The 18,777-nt window shown below is 35.7% G+C and overlaps 1 protein-coding gene across 5 annotated transcripts in view; it reads right to left on the bottom strand.

The window, feature by feature from the left end:
* Nucleotides 1-18,777, bottom strand: part of NUP214 (nucleoporin 214) — a 167,651-nt gene that overhangs the window by 73,960 nt on the left and 74,914 nt on the right. For all 5 annotated transcript variants that reach the window (XM_077147213.1, XM_077147220.1, XM_077147224.1 and 2 more), the window contains exons 17-21: nucleotides 16,039-16,197; nucleotides 8,752-8,855; nucleotides 5,661-5,843; nucleotides 4,770-4,855; nucleotides 4,595-4,678 (exon numbers count right to left, since the gene is read on the bottom strand). In XM_077147213.1, coding sequence (XP_077003328.1) covers nucleotides 4,595-4,678; nucleotides 4,770-4,855; nucleotides 5,661-5,843; nucleotides 8,752-8,855; nucleotides 16,039-16,197 — 616 coding nt within the window. The remainder of the gene's footprint in view (nucleotides 1-4,594; nucleotides 4,679-4,769; nucleotides 4,856-5,660; nucleotides 5,844-8,751; nucleotides 8,856-16,038; nucleotides 16,198-18,777) is intronic.

Below are 18,777 nucleotides of genomic sequence, written 5' to 3'. Positions count from 1 at the left end.
CCTTAGCAAGATTGACAAAAAGAAGAAGAGAGAGGACACAAATAAATTAGATCAGAAATGGAAGAGGAGACATAACCACTGACCCCACAGAAATAAAGGAGGTAATAATAGGATACTATGAACAACTCTATGCCAATAAATACAACAATGTAGATGAAATGGACAACTTCCTAGAGAGGCACGAACAACTAACTTTGACTCAAGATGAAATAGATGACCTCAACAAACCAATCACAAGTAAAGAAATTGAATCAGTCATTCAAAAGCTTCCCAAAAAGAAAAGTCCAGGACCAGATGGCTTCACATGTGAATTCTACCAAACATTCCAGAAAGAAGTAGAACCAATCCTGCTCAAACTCTTCAAAAAAACTGAAGAGGAGGGAAAGCTACCTAATTCATTCTATAAAGCCAACATCACCCTCATACTAAAACCAGGCAAAGATATTACAAAAAAAGAAAACTACAGACCAATCTCTCTAATGAATATAGATGCAAAAATCCTCAACAAAATTCTAGCAAATCGAATCCAGCAACACATTAAAAGAATTATACATCATGACCAAGTAGGATTCATCCCAGGTATGCAAGGATGGTCAATATAAGAAAATCAATTAATGTAATACACCATATCAACAAATCAAAGTAGAAAAATCACATGATCATCTCAATTGATGCAGAGAAGGCATTTGACAAAATTCAACATCCTTTCCTGTTGAAAACATTTCAAAGGATAGGAATACAAGAGAATTTCCTTAAAATTATAAAGGGAATATATGAAAAACCCACAGCTAATATCGTCCTCAATGGGGAAAAATTGAAAACTTTCCCTCTAAGATCAGGAACAAGACAAGGATGTCCACTATCACCACTGTTATTCAACATTGTGTTGGAAGTTCTAGCCAGAGCAATTAGACAAGAAAAAGAAATACAAGGCATCAAAATTAGAAAGGAAGAAGTAAAACTCTCACTGTTTGCAGATGATATGATACTATATGTCGAAAACCCTGAAAAATCCACAGCAAAACTACTAGAGCTAATAAACGAGTACAGCAAAGTGGCAGGTTACAAGATCAACATTCAAAAATCTGTAGTGCTTCTATACACTAGTAATGAACAATCTGAGGGGGAAATCAAGAAACGAATTCCATTTACAATTGCAACTAAAAGAATAAAATACTTAGGAATAAATTTAACTAAAGAGACAAAAGACCTATACTACAAGAAACTGTTAAAAGAAATCACAGAAGACCTAAACAGATGGAAGGGCATACAGTGTTCATGGATTAGAAAGCTAAATATAGTTAAGATGTCAATTCTACCTAAATTGATTTATAGATTCAATGCAATACCAATTAAAATCCAAAAAAACTTGCTTTGCAGAAACAGGAAAACCAACAACCAAATTTATTTAGAAGGGCAGGGTGCCCTGAATAGCTAAAAATATCTTGAGAAAGAAAAATGAAGTTGGAGGTCTCACACTACCTGATTTAAAGGTATTACGAAGCTACAGTGGTCAAAACAGTATGGTACTGGCATAAAGACAGATATACTGACCAATGGAATCGAACACAGTGTTCAGATACAGACCCTCTGATCTACGGACAATTTGAAGTTGTTAGTAACAAATTTTTTATAAAAGAAAACCGAGGCAATTACACAAATAATTTAATGGCAAAAAAGAATTTTTCATCAGTTACAAGATTTTTTCTTTGTTAAGGCAGTCAAACCAACTTACCTGGGACAGAACAGTCTCTTCAATAAACACTGCTTGGAAAACTGGATATCCATATGCAAAAGAATGAAAAAGGATCCATATCTCACACTTTATACAAAAATCAAACTCAAAATGGATCAAAGACCTAAACATTAGAGCTACGACCATAAAACCTTTAGAAGAAAATGTAGGGAAATAGCTTATAAAACTTGTAATAGGAAGCAGTTTCTAGATCTTACACCCAAAGCATGAGAATTGAAGAAAAAAACAGATAAATGGGAGCTCCTTAAAATTAAACACTTATGTGCATAAAAGAACTTTGTCAAGAAAGTTAAAAGGCAGCCTACACAATGGGAGGCAATATTTGGACATATCAGATAAGGGTCTAGCATCTAGAATATATAAAAGATTCTTAAACTCAACAACAAAAAGAACTCAATTAAAAAATGGACAAAAGACATGAGCAGACACGTCTCAGAAGATGAAATACAAGTGGATAAAAGGCATATGAAAAGATGCTCAACTTCCCTGGCTATTAGGGAAATGCAAATCAAAACTACAATGAGATATCTCACACCCACCAGAATGGCCATTATCAAAAAAAACAAAAAACAAAAAACAAAAAACAGAAAACAACAAGTGCTAGAGAGGATGGAGAAAGAGGCACACCTATCCACTGTTGGTGGGAATGTAAAATGGCACGATCGCTGTGGAAGTCAGTTTGGCGGTTCCTCAGGAAGCTAAATATAGAATTGCCATATGATCCACAATACCATTGCTAGGTATCTACTCAGAGGACATGAGGGCAAGGACACAAATGGACATCTGCACACCAATGTTTATAGCAGCATTATTTACAATTGCCAAGGGATGGAAACAGCCCAAATGTCCATCAACACATGAGTGACTACACAAGCTGTGGTATATATTTTGTGGAATCTTTTGCAGGTGTAAAACAGAATAAAGACATGAAGCACGCAACAATGTGGATGGACACTGAGGACATTATGCTGAGTGAGATTAGCCAGAAATAGAAGGACAAATACTGTATGGTCTCACCGATATGAACTAACATTAACGAGTGAACTTAGAGAATTTCAGTTAAGAACAGAGGTTATCAGGAGACAGAAATAGGGTAGAGATTGGGTAACTGGACTGAAGGGATACAGATGGTACAAAAGGACTGACTGTAAAAATTCAGAAATGGATTTCTGAATACTACCTGACTGCAGCACAATAATTTAAGTACAATGAATGAAGTTGAATGTCAGAATGATAGAGGGAGGAGGGCTGGGGACACATATGAAACCAGAAGGAAAGATAAACAATGAAGACTGAGATGGTATAATCTAGGAATGTCTAGAGTGCACAATTATAGTGACTAAATGTACAAATTTAAAAATGTTTTTGCATGAGGAAGAATGAAGGAATTTCAATATTGCAGGGTGTTGAAAATAAATGGTCACTCATACTTTAAAACTTCAACCTCTGTGTGAGATTAAAGCAAGAAATGTTTATTTGGTAAAAAATTCATATTTTTGCCAGTGCATGTCCTAATTTAACTTATATGGACAGTTTAATTGAACACCATAAGTACACAGAACCTTGAATAGGGCATGAGATTTTGTAGGTTTGTCCAGGTTAGTGTAATGATCTAGTAAATCCCAGGGTGATCTGAACAGTGAATAAAGAAATATTTGCAAAGTTCTCTTGGGGGAATGGGGAGAAGGGGAAAATTCAACTTCTCCACTTGGAGAATTTCTGATAACCTCCCAAGCAGTGGGGACAACCAAATCAACAGGTCAAGTCCTCAATCTTGGGGTTTGTTCCCATGAAACAAATTCCCACAAAGGACAGGCTAAGCCTACTTAAAATTCGGCCTAAGAGTCACCCCCAGAGAACCTCTTTTGGTACTCAGATGTGGCCTCTCTCTCTCACCCAACATGACAAGCGAACTCACTGTCCTCCCCGTCTCTACATGGGACATGACTCCCAGGGGTGTAAACTTCCCTGGCAACAAGGAACAGAAATCTTAGAATGAGCTGGGACTCAGCATCAAGAGATTGAGAAAATCTTAAAGGGGGAAGAGAGAAATGACACAAAATAAAGTGTCAGTGGCTGAGAGATTTCAAACAGAGCTGAGAGGTTATCCTGGAGGTTATTCTTATGCATTATATAGATATCCCCTTTTTAGTCTATGGTGTATTAGAGTGACTAGAGGGAAGTGCCTAAAACTGTAGAGCTGTGTTCCAGTAGCCATGTTTCTTGAAGATGACCGCATAATGATACAGCTTGCGCAATGCGACTGGGTAATTGTGAAAACCTTATGTCTGATGCTTCTTTTATCTATGGTATGGACAGATGAGTAAAAAATATGGATAAAAAATAAATAATAGGGGGAACAAAGGTTAAAATAAATTGAGTAGATTGAAATACTAATGGTCAATGAAACGGAGTGGTAAGAGGTATGGCATGAACGTTTTTTCTTTTCTCTTTCTTTTGCTGGAGAGATGCAAATGTTCAAAAAAATGATCATGGTGATGAATACACAACTATGTGATGATATTGTGAACCACTGATTGTAACCATGTTAAGAATGTTTGTATGTCTATTAATTGTTTATAATAAAAATATTAAAAATAATAATGATAGGGATGATGGGGGTATGGGAAGTTTTGGGTTTTCTTCTTTATTTTTATTTCTTTTTTTTAGAGTAATGAAAATGTTCTAATATTGATTGTAGTGATGAATGCACAACTTGTGATGATACTATGAGCCACTGACTGTATACTTTAGGTGGATTATATGGTATGTGAATATATCTCAATAAAACTGCATTACAGAAGGGGAGAAAAAAATTTCAGGACTATTTCCCTTTACCTGGAGCAGTGGATCTTACTGGTGGGGTCTTCCTCTTGGACAAAAAGTTTCTCAACTGTGCCTGTTTCACGGGAGACAGTTTAGCTGCAAGAAATTCATGAACCCATAAATGCTTAAAACTTGGTAAAACAGAAGAGAACAAAGAGAGCTGAAAGATGTGGAAGAATGTATTTACCTGGTATTTTGGGCAAAGGTTTGGAGTGAGATTCTATGGTGGTTTTCAACAATGCATTGCGGAGACTTTCAAGGTCACTGTCAAAACTGAAGCAGGATACATACAAACAGTGATATAAGTAACCGGGGGTGGGGGGGAACAGTATGCACTATCTTTCTAAATATAAATGCAAGAGTTAAGAGCATCCCCAATACAGAAACATGCAATCTAATCAACTGATGCCATCAATCCAAAAGGGAAGAGACAGCAATCATAATATTAAACCCCAATCCCATACCAAACCTAACACTGATAACCACCTTGGCAACATCATGATAAAATGTTAAACTACCAGGGTCTGAAAGTTTTCAGTCAAGCAAAATGACAAATCTGGGCTTTGCGACAAATAAATCAGCCTAATCCTGCCGGTTAATTTCTAAAAACAAGACTATTATGGTATCTATTATCATCTATGGAGCATTTCATTAGGCACAATACTAGATGTGTTACAGATTTAATTTAACTCTTGAACAATCCCATGAGGCAGAAATTGTAATTCCCAATTTTTATGCAAGGAAACCAAGGATTAGAGAGTGAAAGGAATGTGATCAGGATCACACAAGTAGCAGACAGCAGAGTTGGTTTCAAATCCGTACGTGAGGGGAAAAATATACCCCTCAGTATTCCTCATATATTTATTCATTCACTCATACTTATTGAGTGCAAGAGGTGTTAACCTCTTGAGATTTTGTAGGTTTGTCCAGATTAGTGTGATGACCTGAAAAATCCCAGAGGGATCTGAACAGTGAATAAAGAAGTATTTGCAAAGTCTCCTTGGGGGAATGGGGAGAAAGGGGAAAATTCAACTTTCTCATTTGGAGAATTCCTCATATTCTCACAATTCTTTCAGACCTGTGAGTGCTGCTCTGGGAAGGAACAGGTGAGGGAAGGCTCCATTGGGAAGTTTGGTTATAAAGACGGAGTTGCTGGAGACTGTCCACCAAGTGATTCAACCTTTTCCTCTGTTGGTTTATAATTTCCCGGTTGTTGGCGAGGGTATTAAACAGTGTTTCTCGCTCTGGTACTAAAAGGCGCCTGTTGACAGTAATGAGAAAAAAATTCAACAAGAATCATTCAAGTAATCTCACACACACACATGTGTGCACATGCATATGCACATATATACACACAGAAGACTACATCTTTAACAATGAAAAGAATGAAATGAAAGCCTAATGAGAATAAAACCTAAAGAGAGGGCAGGCCACCTATGAGGTGGTGAGCAGGAAGCATACCATCAACATTTGCCAGCGCAACCATGAAGTAGGCTTCAAGAAGTTTGCCCCTCAGATACTCAGAGATCTGAAAATTTGCCATGAAGAACATAGTAATGACAGATAAGCACAATGACACGAAGCTCAACAAAGATGTCTGGGCCAAATGAATAAGGAATGCTCCACACTGCATCCATGTTCAGTTGTCCCCAAAATATAATGAGGATGAAAATTCATCAAGCAGCCTCTATACATTGGTTACCTATGTACCTGCCATCACTTTCAATGGAACAGAATTGCAATCAGGAATCAACACTTAGGTTTACTGCCATCTTATTTTTGACAAGGATGCCAAGTCCACTCAATTGAGAAGAGCAGTCTCTTCAACAAACTCAAAATGGATGAAACCAGAACTATAAAACTACTCAATGGAAGAAAATATTTGGAAACCACATGTATGGTAATGAAATGAAAGCCTAATGAGAAAGAATAAAACCTAAAGAGAGGGCAGGCCACGGTGGCTCAGCAGACAGACTTCTTGCCTGCCACGCTGGAGACCCAGGGTCGATTCCCAGTGCCTGCCCATGCAAAAAAAACCTACTGAGAAAAAGAAAAGTACAGCTTAGAATACAGAAAACAGGAATGTAGCAAAGGACAGCATTAATTAGCCAGGTAAAACTCCAGGAGTTTTACCTGGCTAATTAACGCTGTACTTTTCTTTTTCTCAGTAGGTTTTTTTTGCATGGGCAGGCACTGGGAATCGACCCTGGGTCTCCAGCGTGGCAGACAAGAAGTCTGTCTGCTGAGCCACCGTGGCAAAAACAAAAAGGGGGGGAGGGAATTTTCTCAGCTATATACTTAGGATGTTATCCTGTTTATTTTTCTGCACATAAATTACATTCAATAAAAAGAAAAAGCAGGGGTTCAGCGGAAATTTATGAGAATCGGTTGTTTTTTTTCAGACTACTGTCAAGAAACAGTAGAATAAGCACATGACTGAGAATGGGGGAGGGTAGTGTAACCCACCCAATAGAACTAAATCAAGACAGGGTTAATAGCAGCGGCCCATTGGGACACAGTTTTAAGAGTAGAAAGAAACAGGTCAGGGACTTCAGGCTTTCATTATAAATTCCCGAGTATCATTTGATTTTGTAAAAATTTCTCAGACTACATTAATTAGGAAAAAAATTAAAAGAAAAATATACAAATAAAAACAAAATGAAGGCAGTGCAATGGTGGCTCAGTGGCAGAATACTCGCCTGCTAGGACAGAGAGCAGGGTTCAATTCCCAAAGACTGCCCGTGCCAAAAAAAAAAAGGGTGGTCTGAAGACAGTTACAACCAATGGTTTTTCTTGCTATCATATGTGAAGATATGTATTTTGCCTTTCGACATTAATCATAAAGCAAATATGCTTAAGTGAAACAAATTTCCAGCCTTATTTCTTTCTCCCTATTATCTCCTTGAATTTCCAGAACCAGCTGAGTGAATGCCTCTGATGAGATGTACAACATAAACTTTTAAAAACAGGCTTTACAGTAACAAGGTAACATTTTAGGGCTTAAAAGAGAGAATGTCTATTTAAATAGAAAATTGTACAGATTTAAGAATTTGAAAGGGAACTTAGAAAAGCATGCTGAGTAGGAAATACACGTTTGTCAAAAAGGAGAAGAAACCTGTCTTTCCTGTTACCATTATGTATGAAAAAAAATAAAGCCAAATTGTTAATTAATAAAGAGAAATACAACTGTAAGCAGAGCAGAATATTTGTGCTGGCAGATCAGTACATTCACTCATTGCAGAGAAGCAACATCTAGCAAGACATGAACTTGGAATAAGAAGAGTGAACTATGAAATCTCTTATAGGTGGTAAATGCCTAAGGTGCTGAGTGTTTCAGTCAATAAGCTATAAAATCCTCCCCTTGGACATTGTCTGCAAAGGCTTAATACATATCTCCATATCATTCTATGCTCCAAGATGAGGTTTCCCAAGTTGGGGCATGAAGCTTTTCTCCACAAGGTACAATTTACTAGATTCTGCTTATTGAATTATAATGGCATTATAGTCCTGCTCCTGACATCACACCCAGGTTGCTCCACTTAAAAGTTCTATGATGCCATGGTTCTACACAGAACTTAATAGATCACTTCATGGTTTCTTTCTTTAGAGACTTAATTTTATTAATCAAGTGTAGGTGTTTCTGAAATTTAACATTTTGAGAACTGATCTTTTTCAGACATAAAAAGAAGTACTGGTGTTTGTGACCACTTGGATGAAACCTGAAGACATGCTGAGTGAAATAAGCCAGACATGAAAGGACAATTCTCTAATATGAAATACTTAGAATAAACAAATTTATAGAGAAAGAAAACAGAAAAGTCATTACCAGGGGTTGGGGAAGGGGGTAATGGGGAAACTGCTGAATGGGTATGTGCTCTGGTTTGGAAGATGAAAATAGTCTGGCAATAGATTGTGGTGAAAGCTACAGAGCATTGTCAATGTACATGTCACAGAACTGTCCACTTAAAATGGTTAAAATTATTTGGATGCCATGTATATTTTAGCACAATTAAAAACAAAATGAAATAAAACAAAATAAAATAAAGATTTTGTCTTAATCTGTAAAAAAAAAAAAATGAAAAGCAAAACCATAAAATTAATATTCAAAAGAAAAAAAAAGACTATAGTAAATCTATTCCAACCCTTCATGTAAGAGAGAACTCGCTCACTTTTGTTTTTTCTTTTGTTCCAGATGCCGATCCCACTCCAAGTCTAGAACATCATTCACATCTTGGACAGCAAATTTCACATACTGATGAAGACGCCGAATCTCCTACAAGAGTAAAATTAAAAGACTAGTAGGCTTCTGGGAAGATATATCAAAAGAGTCAAATAATTTTGAAATAAGTTTAGATTGAAAACTGTAAGGGACAAAGAAAACAACAGTTTCTAATACAATCATTACAATTTTACATGAGAAACAATTTTCGAAAAATCAACTTCTTTTCTTGTGCAACAGAGAAGGTACAAAGAAAAGGAAAGCAGAATGGGTGTGCCTGTCAAGGGCCTCTGGGGAATAAATGTTCTTGCTTAGTTCTCATCTTTCAGGTCTTGTAAAGTATCTCAACACTGGTAATTTTCCACAGTACTCTGGTATTCAGAATGTACATCCATTTAGTATTTGCTCTTGTGCCCATGAAATAACTGTATTATTGACAAATATATATTACAGATGCAAATGTTCAAAAAAATGATCATAGTGATGAATACACAACTATGTGATGATATTGTGAGCCACTGATTGGATACCATGTATGGAATGTTTGTATGTAAAGAATGTTTGTGTTTGTATTTGTTTGTTTGTTTGTTTTTTGTTCTGGCATGGGCAGGCACCAGGAATCAAACCCGTGTCTCTGGCATGGCAGGTGAGAATTCTGCCGCTGAGCCACCATTGCACCGCCTTGTATATTGTTTCATTAATTAAAAAAAAGTATATTACAATACAGTGCTGAAAATAATTCTAAGCCTATCTATTCATAGTAGAGAATATATGTCATCTCACCAGTTAGGAAACAGTCATTTCTTCCCCAAAACAAACAATAATATTGCACTACAGGTTGAATTTACCATTACCAAAATTCTTACCTACTTATTTTAGGTCTACAAAACTTTTCTTTAAATGTTGGGCCATTGTTAACATTCATGGATATGCAACGTGACTCTCAAAAATTTAAAATAAAGATGAAGTATTCAGTTAAATATGTATGCAAATAAACAAAACACTGGGGGAAAAAAGCTCTTTATATTTAAACAAAGGCACTGTGTTTAAGTGTATTTTCTAAATTATTCTTCAATAGGGATATATATCCGAATTGAAAAGGGAAACTGTCATTTAAAAGAAGCAAAGCTTATTCAAGGGAAATAGCAGTACCCTGAACACCATACATAAATTTCAACTAAATATTCAATGAGTAAAGGAATGCCCTTTTCTTTGAATACTTTGGATGTCATAATATCACTGTGCATTAGCTGATGGTGTTTCTTTTACATGGAACGCCCCCTGCCCCCAATGTTGTCCTGCAGCAAAAACCTCTTGATCTTTTAAGGCCTGTCACAAACATATCTTTTCTGTGACTTAGTGGCTCTCCCTCATCTGTGCTCACGTAGCAATATATGCCATATGATATTTCCCACTGTCAATTACCCAGATGTAGGGATTGTGATATAAATAATAGTGTGATGGTTAATAGTACAGGCTCTGGTGTCAGATTGCCCAGGTTCAAGGATCTAGCATTCATTAGTGGTAAAACTTGGGCAATTTCAGGATCTTACCTCAATTTCCTCATCTATAATGCAGGGAATAAATGAGTGAAATACTCAAAGGTATACAGAGGAATGTGTAACTGGGATGGGACATGGGTGCCTGTAATCTGATGAACGGTAGGCAAGTGATCAGCACTCTCACTAAGAGAGTTAATACAGTAGAAACAGCATGCATCTAGGCATACCAGAAGGGCTGTGGAACACAGAAGGGATTCCTCAACCATTCTGGAGGGGACATTTCTTTCATTTCCCTATTGTCAATAATTGTCTAGTTAGATGGAAATGGTGGAAAAACTAGAATGTGCAGTTTCAAATACTCTGAGGCAGGAGTTAATTCATCTCAGACAATCACGTCCTAGGTGAGGAAGGCCAGCAATACACACTTCCCCAACTGGTTCTAGACAAACGTGAGCAGGGATCAGGTGAGGGGATAGAAGACAATCCCAGTAAGGACTCAGGGTGCCATGTGGATTTTCTGATCTACTATCTGGGGACCTATATCATAGCCTTCTAATACAACAATTTTGAGCAAATTAAAATATGGACAACAATAGCTGATTTAGTTAAAACAGAGATTAAGAATAATTAAGAATCAATGAGAAAAGCAACTCTGCTAAAGTATCGCTTATAGGAAAGAGGCCAGGAAGATGAAGATTTCAAATCCAATTTCACTTCTACTAGCTACATTACGCTGGGCGAGAAACTAGTCTATAAGGTTCAATTTCTTTATTGTTACAAGGGGATTAACAACTCCTACTATGCAAAGCAGCTATTTTGAAGACTGTAAATATTGAATAAAAAATCCAGGAACGTACCTAGCATTTGATAAATTATTGTTACTTTAATAATTATTACTGACAATATGATCTACAAATATATCTTTCTTAAAAGTATAATTTCTACCAGTAAGCTCTAATAAAGAATTCTATGTTTTTAATCAAACATTAAGTGGATTGTGGAAAGGCAGCAGAGAAGGAAGATAAAGGAACTGGTCCCTTCACTGAAAGAACTATGTTCTGGCAGGAACTGCCTAAATCAACTAATTTGCTATTCTGATACCTACGGAAACACAACATTCAGGGAAGTGCAGGATGAAGGGGAAGATAAACTGGGATAAATACAGATGACATTTACCTTCCGTGTACTGGCTACTACCACCCACATAATCCCCAATTATGTGGCAGATAGCTATGGGGACTGCAGTCTGTGTTCCTGGTACAGTTTGCTGGCGCCAGGATGAACAAAAGGGATTTTGTCCTTCAAAACCCAAATGCTTATAGTTTGATTGTTGATCAATGCTAATGAATGTTACCTCGCATTGCTGAGGTGCAACCATGGAGGATGGTCACTGTTTCAACCCTCTAGAGACAAAAGCAGCAGGGTAATCTAAAAGAGTCACTACCTTTTTTTTATACTTTCTTTTTCTCTTTCCTTTTATTGCTTCGGAGCAAAAAGAATGTGGAAAAATCATAAGCTAGCAGCTCTAGTCCTCAGCAGACAGAAATCCAGCAATTCTAGCAAAGAAGAATTACTTACAAGGTTAAAACATAATACTCAAAAGGTCAAGTTCTCAACAAAAAATTACAACACACGTGTAGAAAGGGGACAGTATGGCCCATTCACAGGAAAAAAAAATTTTCAGAAAGCATCCCCGAGGAAGCTTGTACACTGGAACTGTTAGTCAAAGACATTAAATCAAATTTTTTTCTTAAATATGTTCAGAGCTAAATGAAACCATGGACAAAGAATTAAAGGAAACCAGGCAATATTTGGATAAGAAAATGTATTACAGGAATAGAGACAGAAATTCTGGAGCTGAATGCACAATAACTGAAGGAAAAACGCACTAGAGAGACTCTACAGCATATGTGAGCAGGCAGAAAAAACTACTTGCAAATATGAAGACAACTGAAATAATCCAGTAGAAAGAGCAAAAAAAAAAAAAAAAAAAAATAGAAAATGAAGAAAATGGAATAGACCCTAAAGAACTGTGGGACATCATCAAGTGTATCAACATACAAATTGTAAGAGTCTCAGAAGGACAAGACAAAAAAAGAGTAGAAAAAGTATTGAAGAAATAATAGACAAAAAACTTCCAAAATCTGATAAAAATAATGAAAATATGCATTCAAGAAGCTCAATTATACCAAGCAGGGAAAACTCAGAGATGCACAGCAAGAATCATTACAATGAAACTGTTAAAATGCAACATTAAAGAATTTTGAAGGCAGGAAAACAGAAGTGACTCCTCACACACAAAGATTTTCAATAAGATTAATAGCAGACTTATTATCAGACACCATGGATGCCAGTAGATAGCAGTACAGCATATTTGAAGTCAAAAGTAAAACTTAGCCAATGAAGAATCCTATACCTGACAAAATTATCTGTCAATGAAGGAGAAATTAAGACATTTATAGATTTTTTAAAAGTAGAAGGAGTTCATTGCCAAAAGACCTTCCCAAATTTTGCTAAAAGGTGTCCTCAACCTTACATGAATGACATTAGACAGTGAAATAGGCCATAAGAATAAAGAATACTGGTAACTACACAGATAAATACAAAATTTTGTATTATTGTACTTTTGGTTTGTAACTGCTTGCTTATTTCCCTACAAGTTTTAGGGGCAAACGTGTAAAACAATAATATGTATCTATGACATGAGCATACAATAAATGAAGACATCATTTGAGCCAATATGATTTGAAATGCAGAGGGACAGGGATGCATAGGGGTAAAACATTTGTATACTCCTGAAACAAAGCTGGTACTATTCAAACATGGTGATTTATAAGACATTTCTTAAAAGATGTTAAAAATATTTATTTTAATCACAAAGGTAACCAGCAGGAAAATAACTAAAATTCATGAGGAAACGGGAAGAAGGGAATTAAAAAGGTTCACCACAAAAAATCAACTAAATACAAAAAAAAAAAAAAAAAAGACCCTAAAGGAATAGTAGAGAAAACAAAACTCACACAAGACATACAGAAAAATAGCTATATGGCAGAGTAAATCCATCCAGCTCAGGTATTAACTTAAATGTCAATGGGTTAAGTGAACCTCTTTTGTTGCTCAGATATGGTGTCTCTCTCTAAGCCACCTCAGCAGGTGAACTCATTGCCCTCCCTCCTATGTAGGACATGAAACTCCCAAGAGAGTAAATCTCCCTGGCAATGTGGGACAGGACTCCTGGGATGAGCCAGGATCTGGTATCATGGAATTGAAAAAGCCTTCCTTGACCTAAAGGGGAAAGGAGAAATGAAACAAAATAAAGTTTCAGTGGCTGAGAGATTTCAAACAGAGTTGAGAGGTTATGTTGGAGGTTATTCTTATCCATTATATAGATAATCCTTTTTAATTTATGGCATATTGGAGTGGCTGAAGGGAAGTATCTGAAACTGGTGAGCTGTGTTTCAGTAGCCTTGATTCTTGAAGATGATTGTATAAAGATATAACTTTCACAATGTGACTATGTGATTGTGAAAACCTTGTGTCTGATGCTCCTTTTATCCAAGGTATGGACAGATGAGTAAAAAAATATGGATAAAATAAATAAATAATAGGGAAGATGAAGGGTAAAATAAATTGAGTATATGGAAATTCTAGTGGTCAATGAGAGGAAGAGGTAAGAGATATGGTATGAGTTTTTTCATTTTTCTTTTTATTTCTTTTGCTGGAGTGATGCAAGTGTTCTAAAAAATGAACATCATGATGAATATACAACTATGTGATGATATTGTGAGCCACTGACTGTACACACTATATGGAATGTATGTGTATAAAGATTTCTCAATAAAAACATTTTTAAAAAGATACAGCTTTCACAATGAGTGATTGTGCAAACCTTGTATCTGATGTTTCTTTTATCTATCATATGGACAGATGAGTAAAACACACAGAATAAAAATAAGTAAATAATGGGAATAAATGCTAAAATAAATTTAGTAGATTGAAATGTTAGTAATCAATGAAAGGGTGGGGTAAGGGGTATGGAATATATGAATTTTTTTTCTGTTTTCTTTTTATTTCTTTTTCTGAATTGATGCAAATGTTCTAAGAAATGATCATGATGATGAATATACAACTATGTGATAAAAAAAATTCATACTGTATGTTGATCGGTTTTATTAAAAAAAAAAAGTCAATGAGTTAAACTCTCCTATTAAAAGGCAATGATCCCAAAGATCTGGGTTCGTTTCCTTGTGCCTGCTCATATAAAAAAATATGGCAATGTACCACCCAATGTAAGGTGTTAATAAAAGGGTGTATTGTGAGAATCCTATATTTAATATATGATTGTTCTGTAAATCTGTGACTTTCCCAATTAAAAAAAAAGGATGAAAACACATGGTCCATCTATATTCTGCTTATAAGAGACTAATTTTAGATTCAGACACATAAAGAGTGTAGAAAGAAAAGAACAGAAAAAGGTATCCCATGCAAATAGTGAGCAAAAGAGCCATAGCGAATATATTATTGTCTTTAGACTTTAGGTCAAAAAAGATTACAAGAAACAAATAAGGACATTGTATACTGATAAAAGGTCCAATTCATCAAGATACAATAATCATAAAAATGCAACTACCCAAAAAGCCCTAAAATATAAGGGGCAAATTGACAGACTTGAAGGGAGAAATAAATAGTTCTACAATAATAATGGAAAATTTGATACACCCATTTTCAGTAGTGGATACACAATATAGACAGAAGAGCAAAAAGAAAACATAAGATGTGAACAATTTAAACCAACTAGACCTGGCAGATGAGCAGCCATATGTACTATACTCAACCCAAAACAGAACATATATTCTTCTCAAGTGTCTATGAATCAGTCCTTAATATAGACCATGTGCTAGCCTACAAATCAAATTCCAATTTTTGGAATGAAGCTAGAAATCAATAACAGGAGTAGTACCTGGAAAAGTTACAAATGTAAGGTAATTAAACAACATACTTTTAAATAACCAACAGTCAAGGAAGAAATCACAAGAGAAATTATGAATATACTTAGAGACAAATGAAAAGAAAAACAACATACCAGAACTTATGGGATACAGTGAAGGTGGTATTCACAGGAAAATTTATAGCTACTTGCATAGATTAATAAAGAAAATTTACTAATCACAACCTAGCTTCATGACTAAAATATTAGAAAAAGAAGAGTAAGGTAAATCCGAAGGGAACAGAAGGAAGGAAATAATAAAATAAAAAGACATGAAATAGACTGGCTTCTTAGAAAAGCCATTTTTACATTGTTCCTGGTCTGGCTCCCTGCTCACCACAGCTACCTCTGCTGTGTGCTGCTGCCGTGGACACCAGCACCAGGGGCAGGGAGGAAAGGGAATAGAGGAAAGGGACAAGTTTCCAACTGGGATGATGAAAATGGTCTGGAAATACTGATGAAAGTTATACAACATTGTCAATATACTTAATATCATAAAACGATATCTATAAAAATGGTTAAAATTATTTCTATGTATTGTATACTTTACCACAATATAAAAATACATTTAAAAATTACATTAAGTGGAAAATGTGCCATTTTCTTTGCTACACTTAAGAATGTCTATGGACAGTTGTGTAATTATAGCAGGAAATTCACAAATTTCTAAGAGCAGTCATCCAAATTCATATTAAGTTTTACATGAGTTTATCTGATTTTAAATGTCCCTGTTTGAACCGTCTCCTACCTGGAGCTGAGCTTCACTCCTGGGATCCAGGGGTCTTTTATAAAGTAAATGTAGATATCCAGAATCACAATTTCTTTCATTTTGTTCTCTGGCTTCTTCCACGCCAGCAAAGCCCTCGAGTAAAGTCGTTTTTAGGGTACTTATATCTCCATGAAGAGACTGGAAAAAGCACAAGAATCTAATGAAATAAAATGTTGTATTTCCAAGAAGAAAAAGAACCTGGATGAAGAAATATGGTGTTTTTCGAGTATTTCTCATGATAAACACTTGACTATACTTAGCAGTCATGAAAAAAATAATTTTACTATGTGGAAAAATATATACTGATGTTCTTTTTATAGTTTTAGTTTCATCAATGTTTACTGTTTTATACACATACACATTAACAAGTGAGTTACACACTGGCTTTTTTTTTATTAATTAAAAAAATTAACTAACACAACATTTAGAAATCATTCCATTCTACATATACAATCAGTAATTCTTAATATCATCACATAGATGCATAGTCATCGTTTCTTAGTACATTTGCATCCATTGAGAAAAAGAATAAGAAAGACAACAGAAAAATAAAACGATAATAGAAAAAAATTAAAAAATTAAAAAATAAAAAAAACAACAACAAAAAAACTATACCTCAGATGCAGCTTCATTCAGTGTTTTAACATAATTACATTACAATTAGGTAGTATTGTGCTGTCCATTTCTGAGTTTTTGTATCCAGTCTTGTTGCACAGTCTGTATCCCTTCAGCTCCAATTACCCATTATCTTACCCTATTTCTATCTCCTGATGGTCTCTGTTACCAATGACATATTCCAAGTTTATTCTCTAATGTCGGTTCACATTAGTGGGACCATACACTATTTGTCCTTTAGTTTCTGGCTAGTCTCACTCAGCATAATGTTCTCTAGGTCCATCCATGTTATTACATCCTTCATAAGTTTATTCTGTCTTAAAGCTGCATGATATTCCATCGTATGTATATACCACAGTTGTTTAGCCACTCGTCTGTTGATGGACATTTTGGCTGTTTCCATCTCTTTGCAAGTGTAAATAATACTGCTATAAACATTGGTGTGCAAACGTCCATTTGTGTCTTTGCCCTTAAGTCCTCTGAGTAGATACCTAGCAATGGTATTGCTGGGTCGTATGGCAATTCTATATTCAGCTTTTTGAGGAACCGCCAAACTGCCTTCCACAGTGGTTGCACCATTTGACATTCCCACCAACAGTGGATAAGTGTGCCTGTTTCTCTGCATCCTCTCCAGCACTCGTCGTTTTCTGTTTTGTTGATAATGGCCATTCTGGTGGGTGTGAAATAATATCTCATTGTGGTTTTGATTTACATTTCTCTAATGGCCAGGGACATTGAGCATCTCTTCATGTGCCTTTTGGCCATTTGTATTTCCTCTTCTGAGAGGTGTCTGTTCAAGTCTTTTTCCCATTTTGTAATTGGGTTGGCTGTCTTTTTGTTGTTGAGTTGAACAATCTCTTTATAAATTCTGGATACTAGACCTTTATCTGATATGTCGTTTCCAAATATTGTCTCCCATTGTGTAGGCTGTCTTTCTACTTTCTTGATGAAGTTCTTTGATGCACAAAAGTGTTTAATTTTGAGGAGCTCCCATTTATTTATTTCTTTCTTCAGTGCTCTTGCTTTAGGTTTAAGGTCCATAAAACCACCTCCAACTGTAAGATTCATAAGATAACTCCCTACATTTTCCTCTAACTGTTTTATGGTCTTAGACCTAATGTTTAAATCTTTGATCCATTTTGAGTTAACTTTTGTATAGGGTGTGAGATACAGGTCCTCTTTCATTCTTTTGCATATGGATATCCAGTTCTCTAGGCACCATTTATTGAAGAGACTGTTCTGTCCCAGGTGAGTTGGCTTGACTGCCTTATCAAAGATCAAATGTCCATAGATGAGAGGGTCTATATCTGAGCACTCTATTCTATTCCATTGGTTGATATATCTATCTTTATGCCAGTACCATGCTGTTTTGACCACTGTGGCTTCATAATATGCCTTAAAGTCAGGCAGCGTGAGACCTCCAGCTTCGTTTTTTTTCCTCAAGATACTTTTAGCAATTTGGGGCACCCTGCCCTTCCAGATAAATTTGCTTATTGGTTTTTCTATTTCTGAAAAATAAGTTGTTGGGATTTTGATTGGTATTGCGTTGAATCTGTAAATCAATTTAGGTAGAATTGACATCTTAACTATATTTAATCTTCCAATCCATGAACACGGTATGCCCTTCCATCTATTTAGGTCTTCTGTGATTTCTTGTAACAGTTTTTTGTAGTTTTCTTTGTATAGGTCTTTTGTCTCTTTAGTTAAATTTATTCCTAAGTATTTTATTCTTTTAGTTGCAATTGTAAATGGAATTCGTTTCTTGATTTCCCCCTCAGCTTGTTCACTGCTAGTGTATAGAAACACTACAGATTTTTGAATGTTGATCTTGTAACCTGCTACTTTGCTGTACTCATTTATTAGCTCTAGTAGTTTTGCTGTGGATTTTTCAGGGTTTTCGATGTATAGTATCGTATCATCTGCAAACAGTGATAGTTTTACTTCTTCCTTTCCAATTTTGATGCCTTGTATTTCTTTTTCTTGTCTAATTGCTCTGACTAGAATCTCCAACACGATGTTGAATAACAGTGGTGATAATGGACATCTTTGTCTTGTTCCTGATCTTAGGGGGAAAGTTTTCAATTCCCCATTGAGGATGATATT

This window comes from Tamandua tetradactyla, chromosome 2 (genome assembly GCF_023851605.1).
Source record: "Tamandua tetradactyla isolate mTamTet1 chromosome 2, mTamTet1.pri, whole genome shotgun sequence".
NCBI lineage: Eukaryota > Metazoa > Chordata > Mammalia > Pilosa > Myrmecophagidae > Tamandua > Tamandua tetradactyla.
This window is presented reverse-complemented; position numbering and strand designations above follow the sequence as displayed.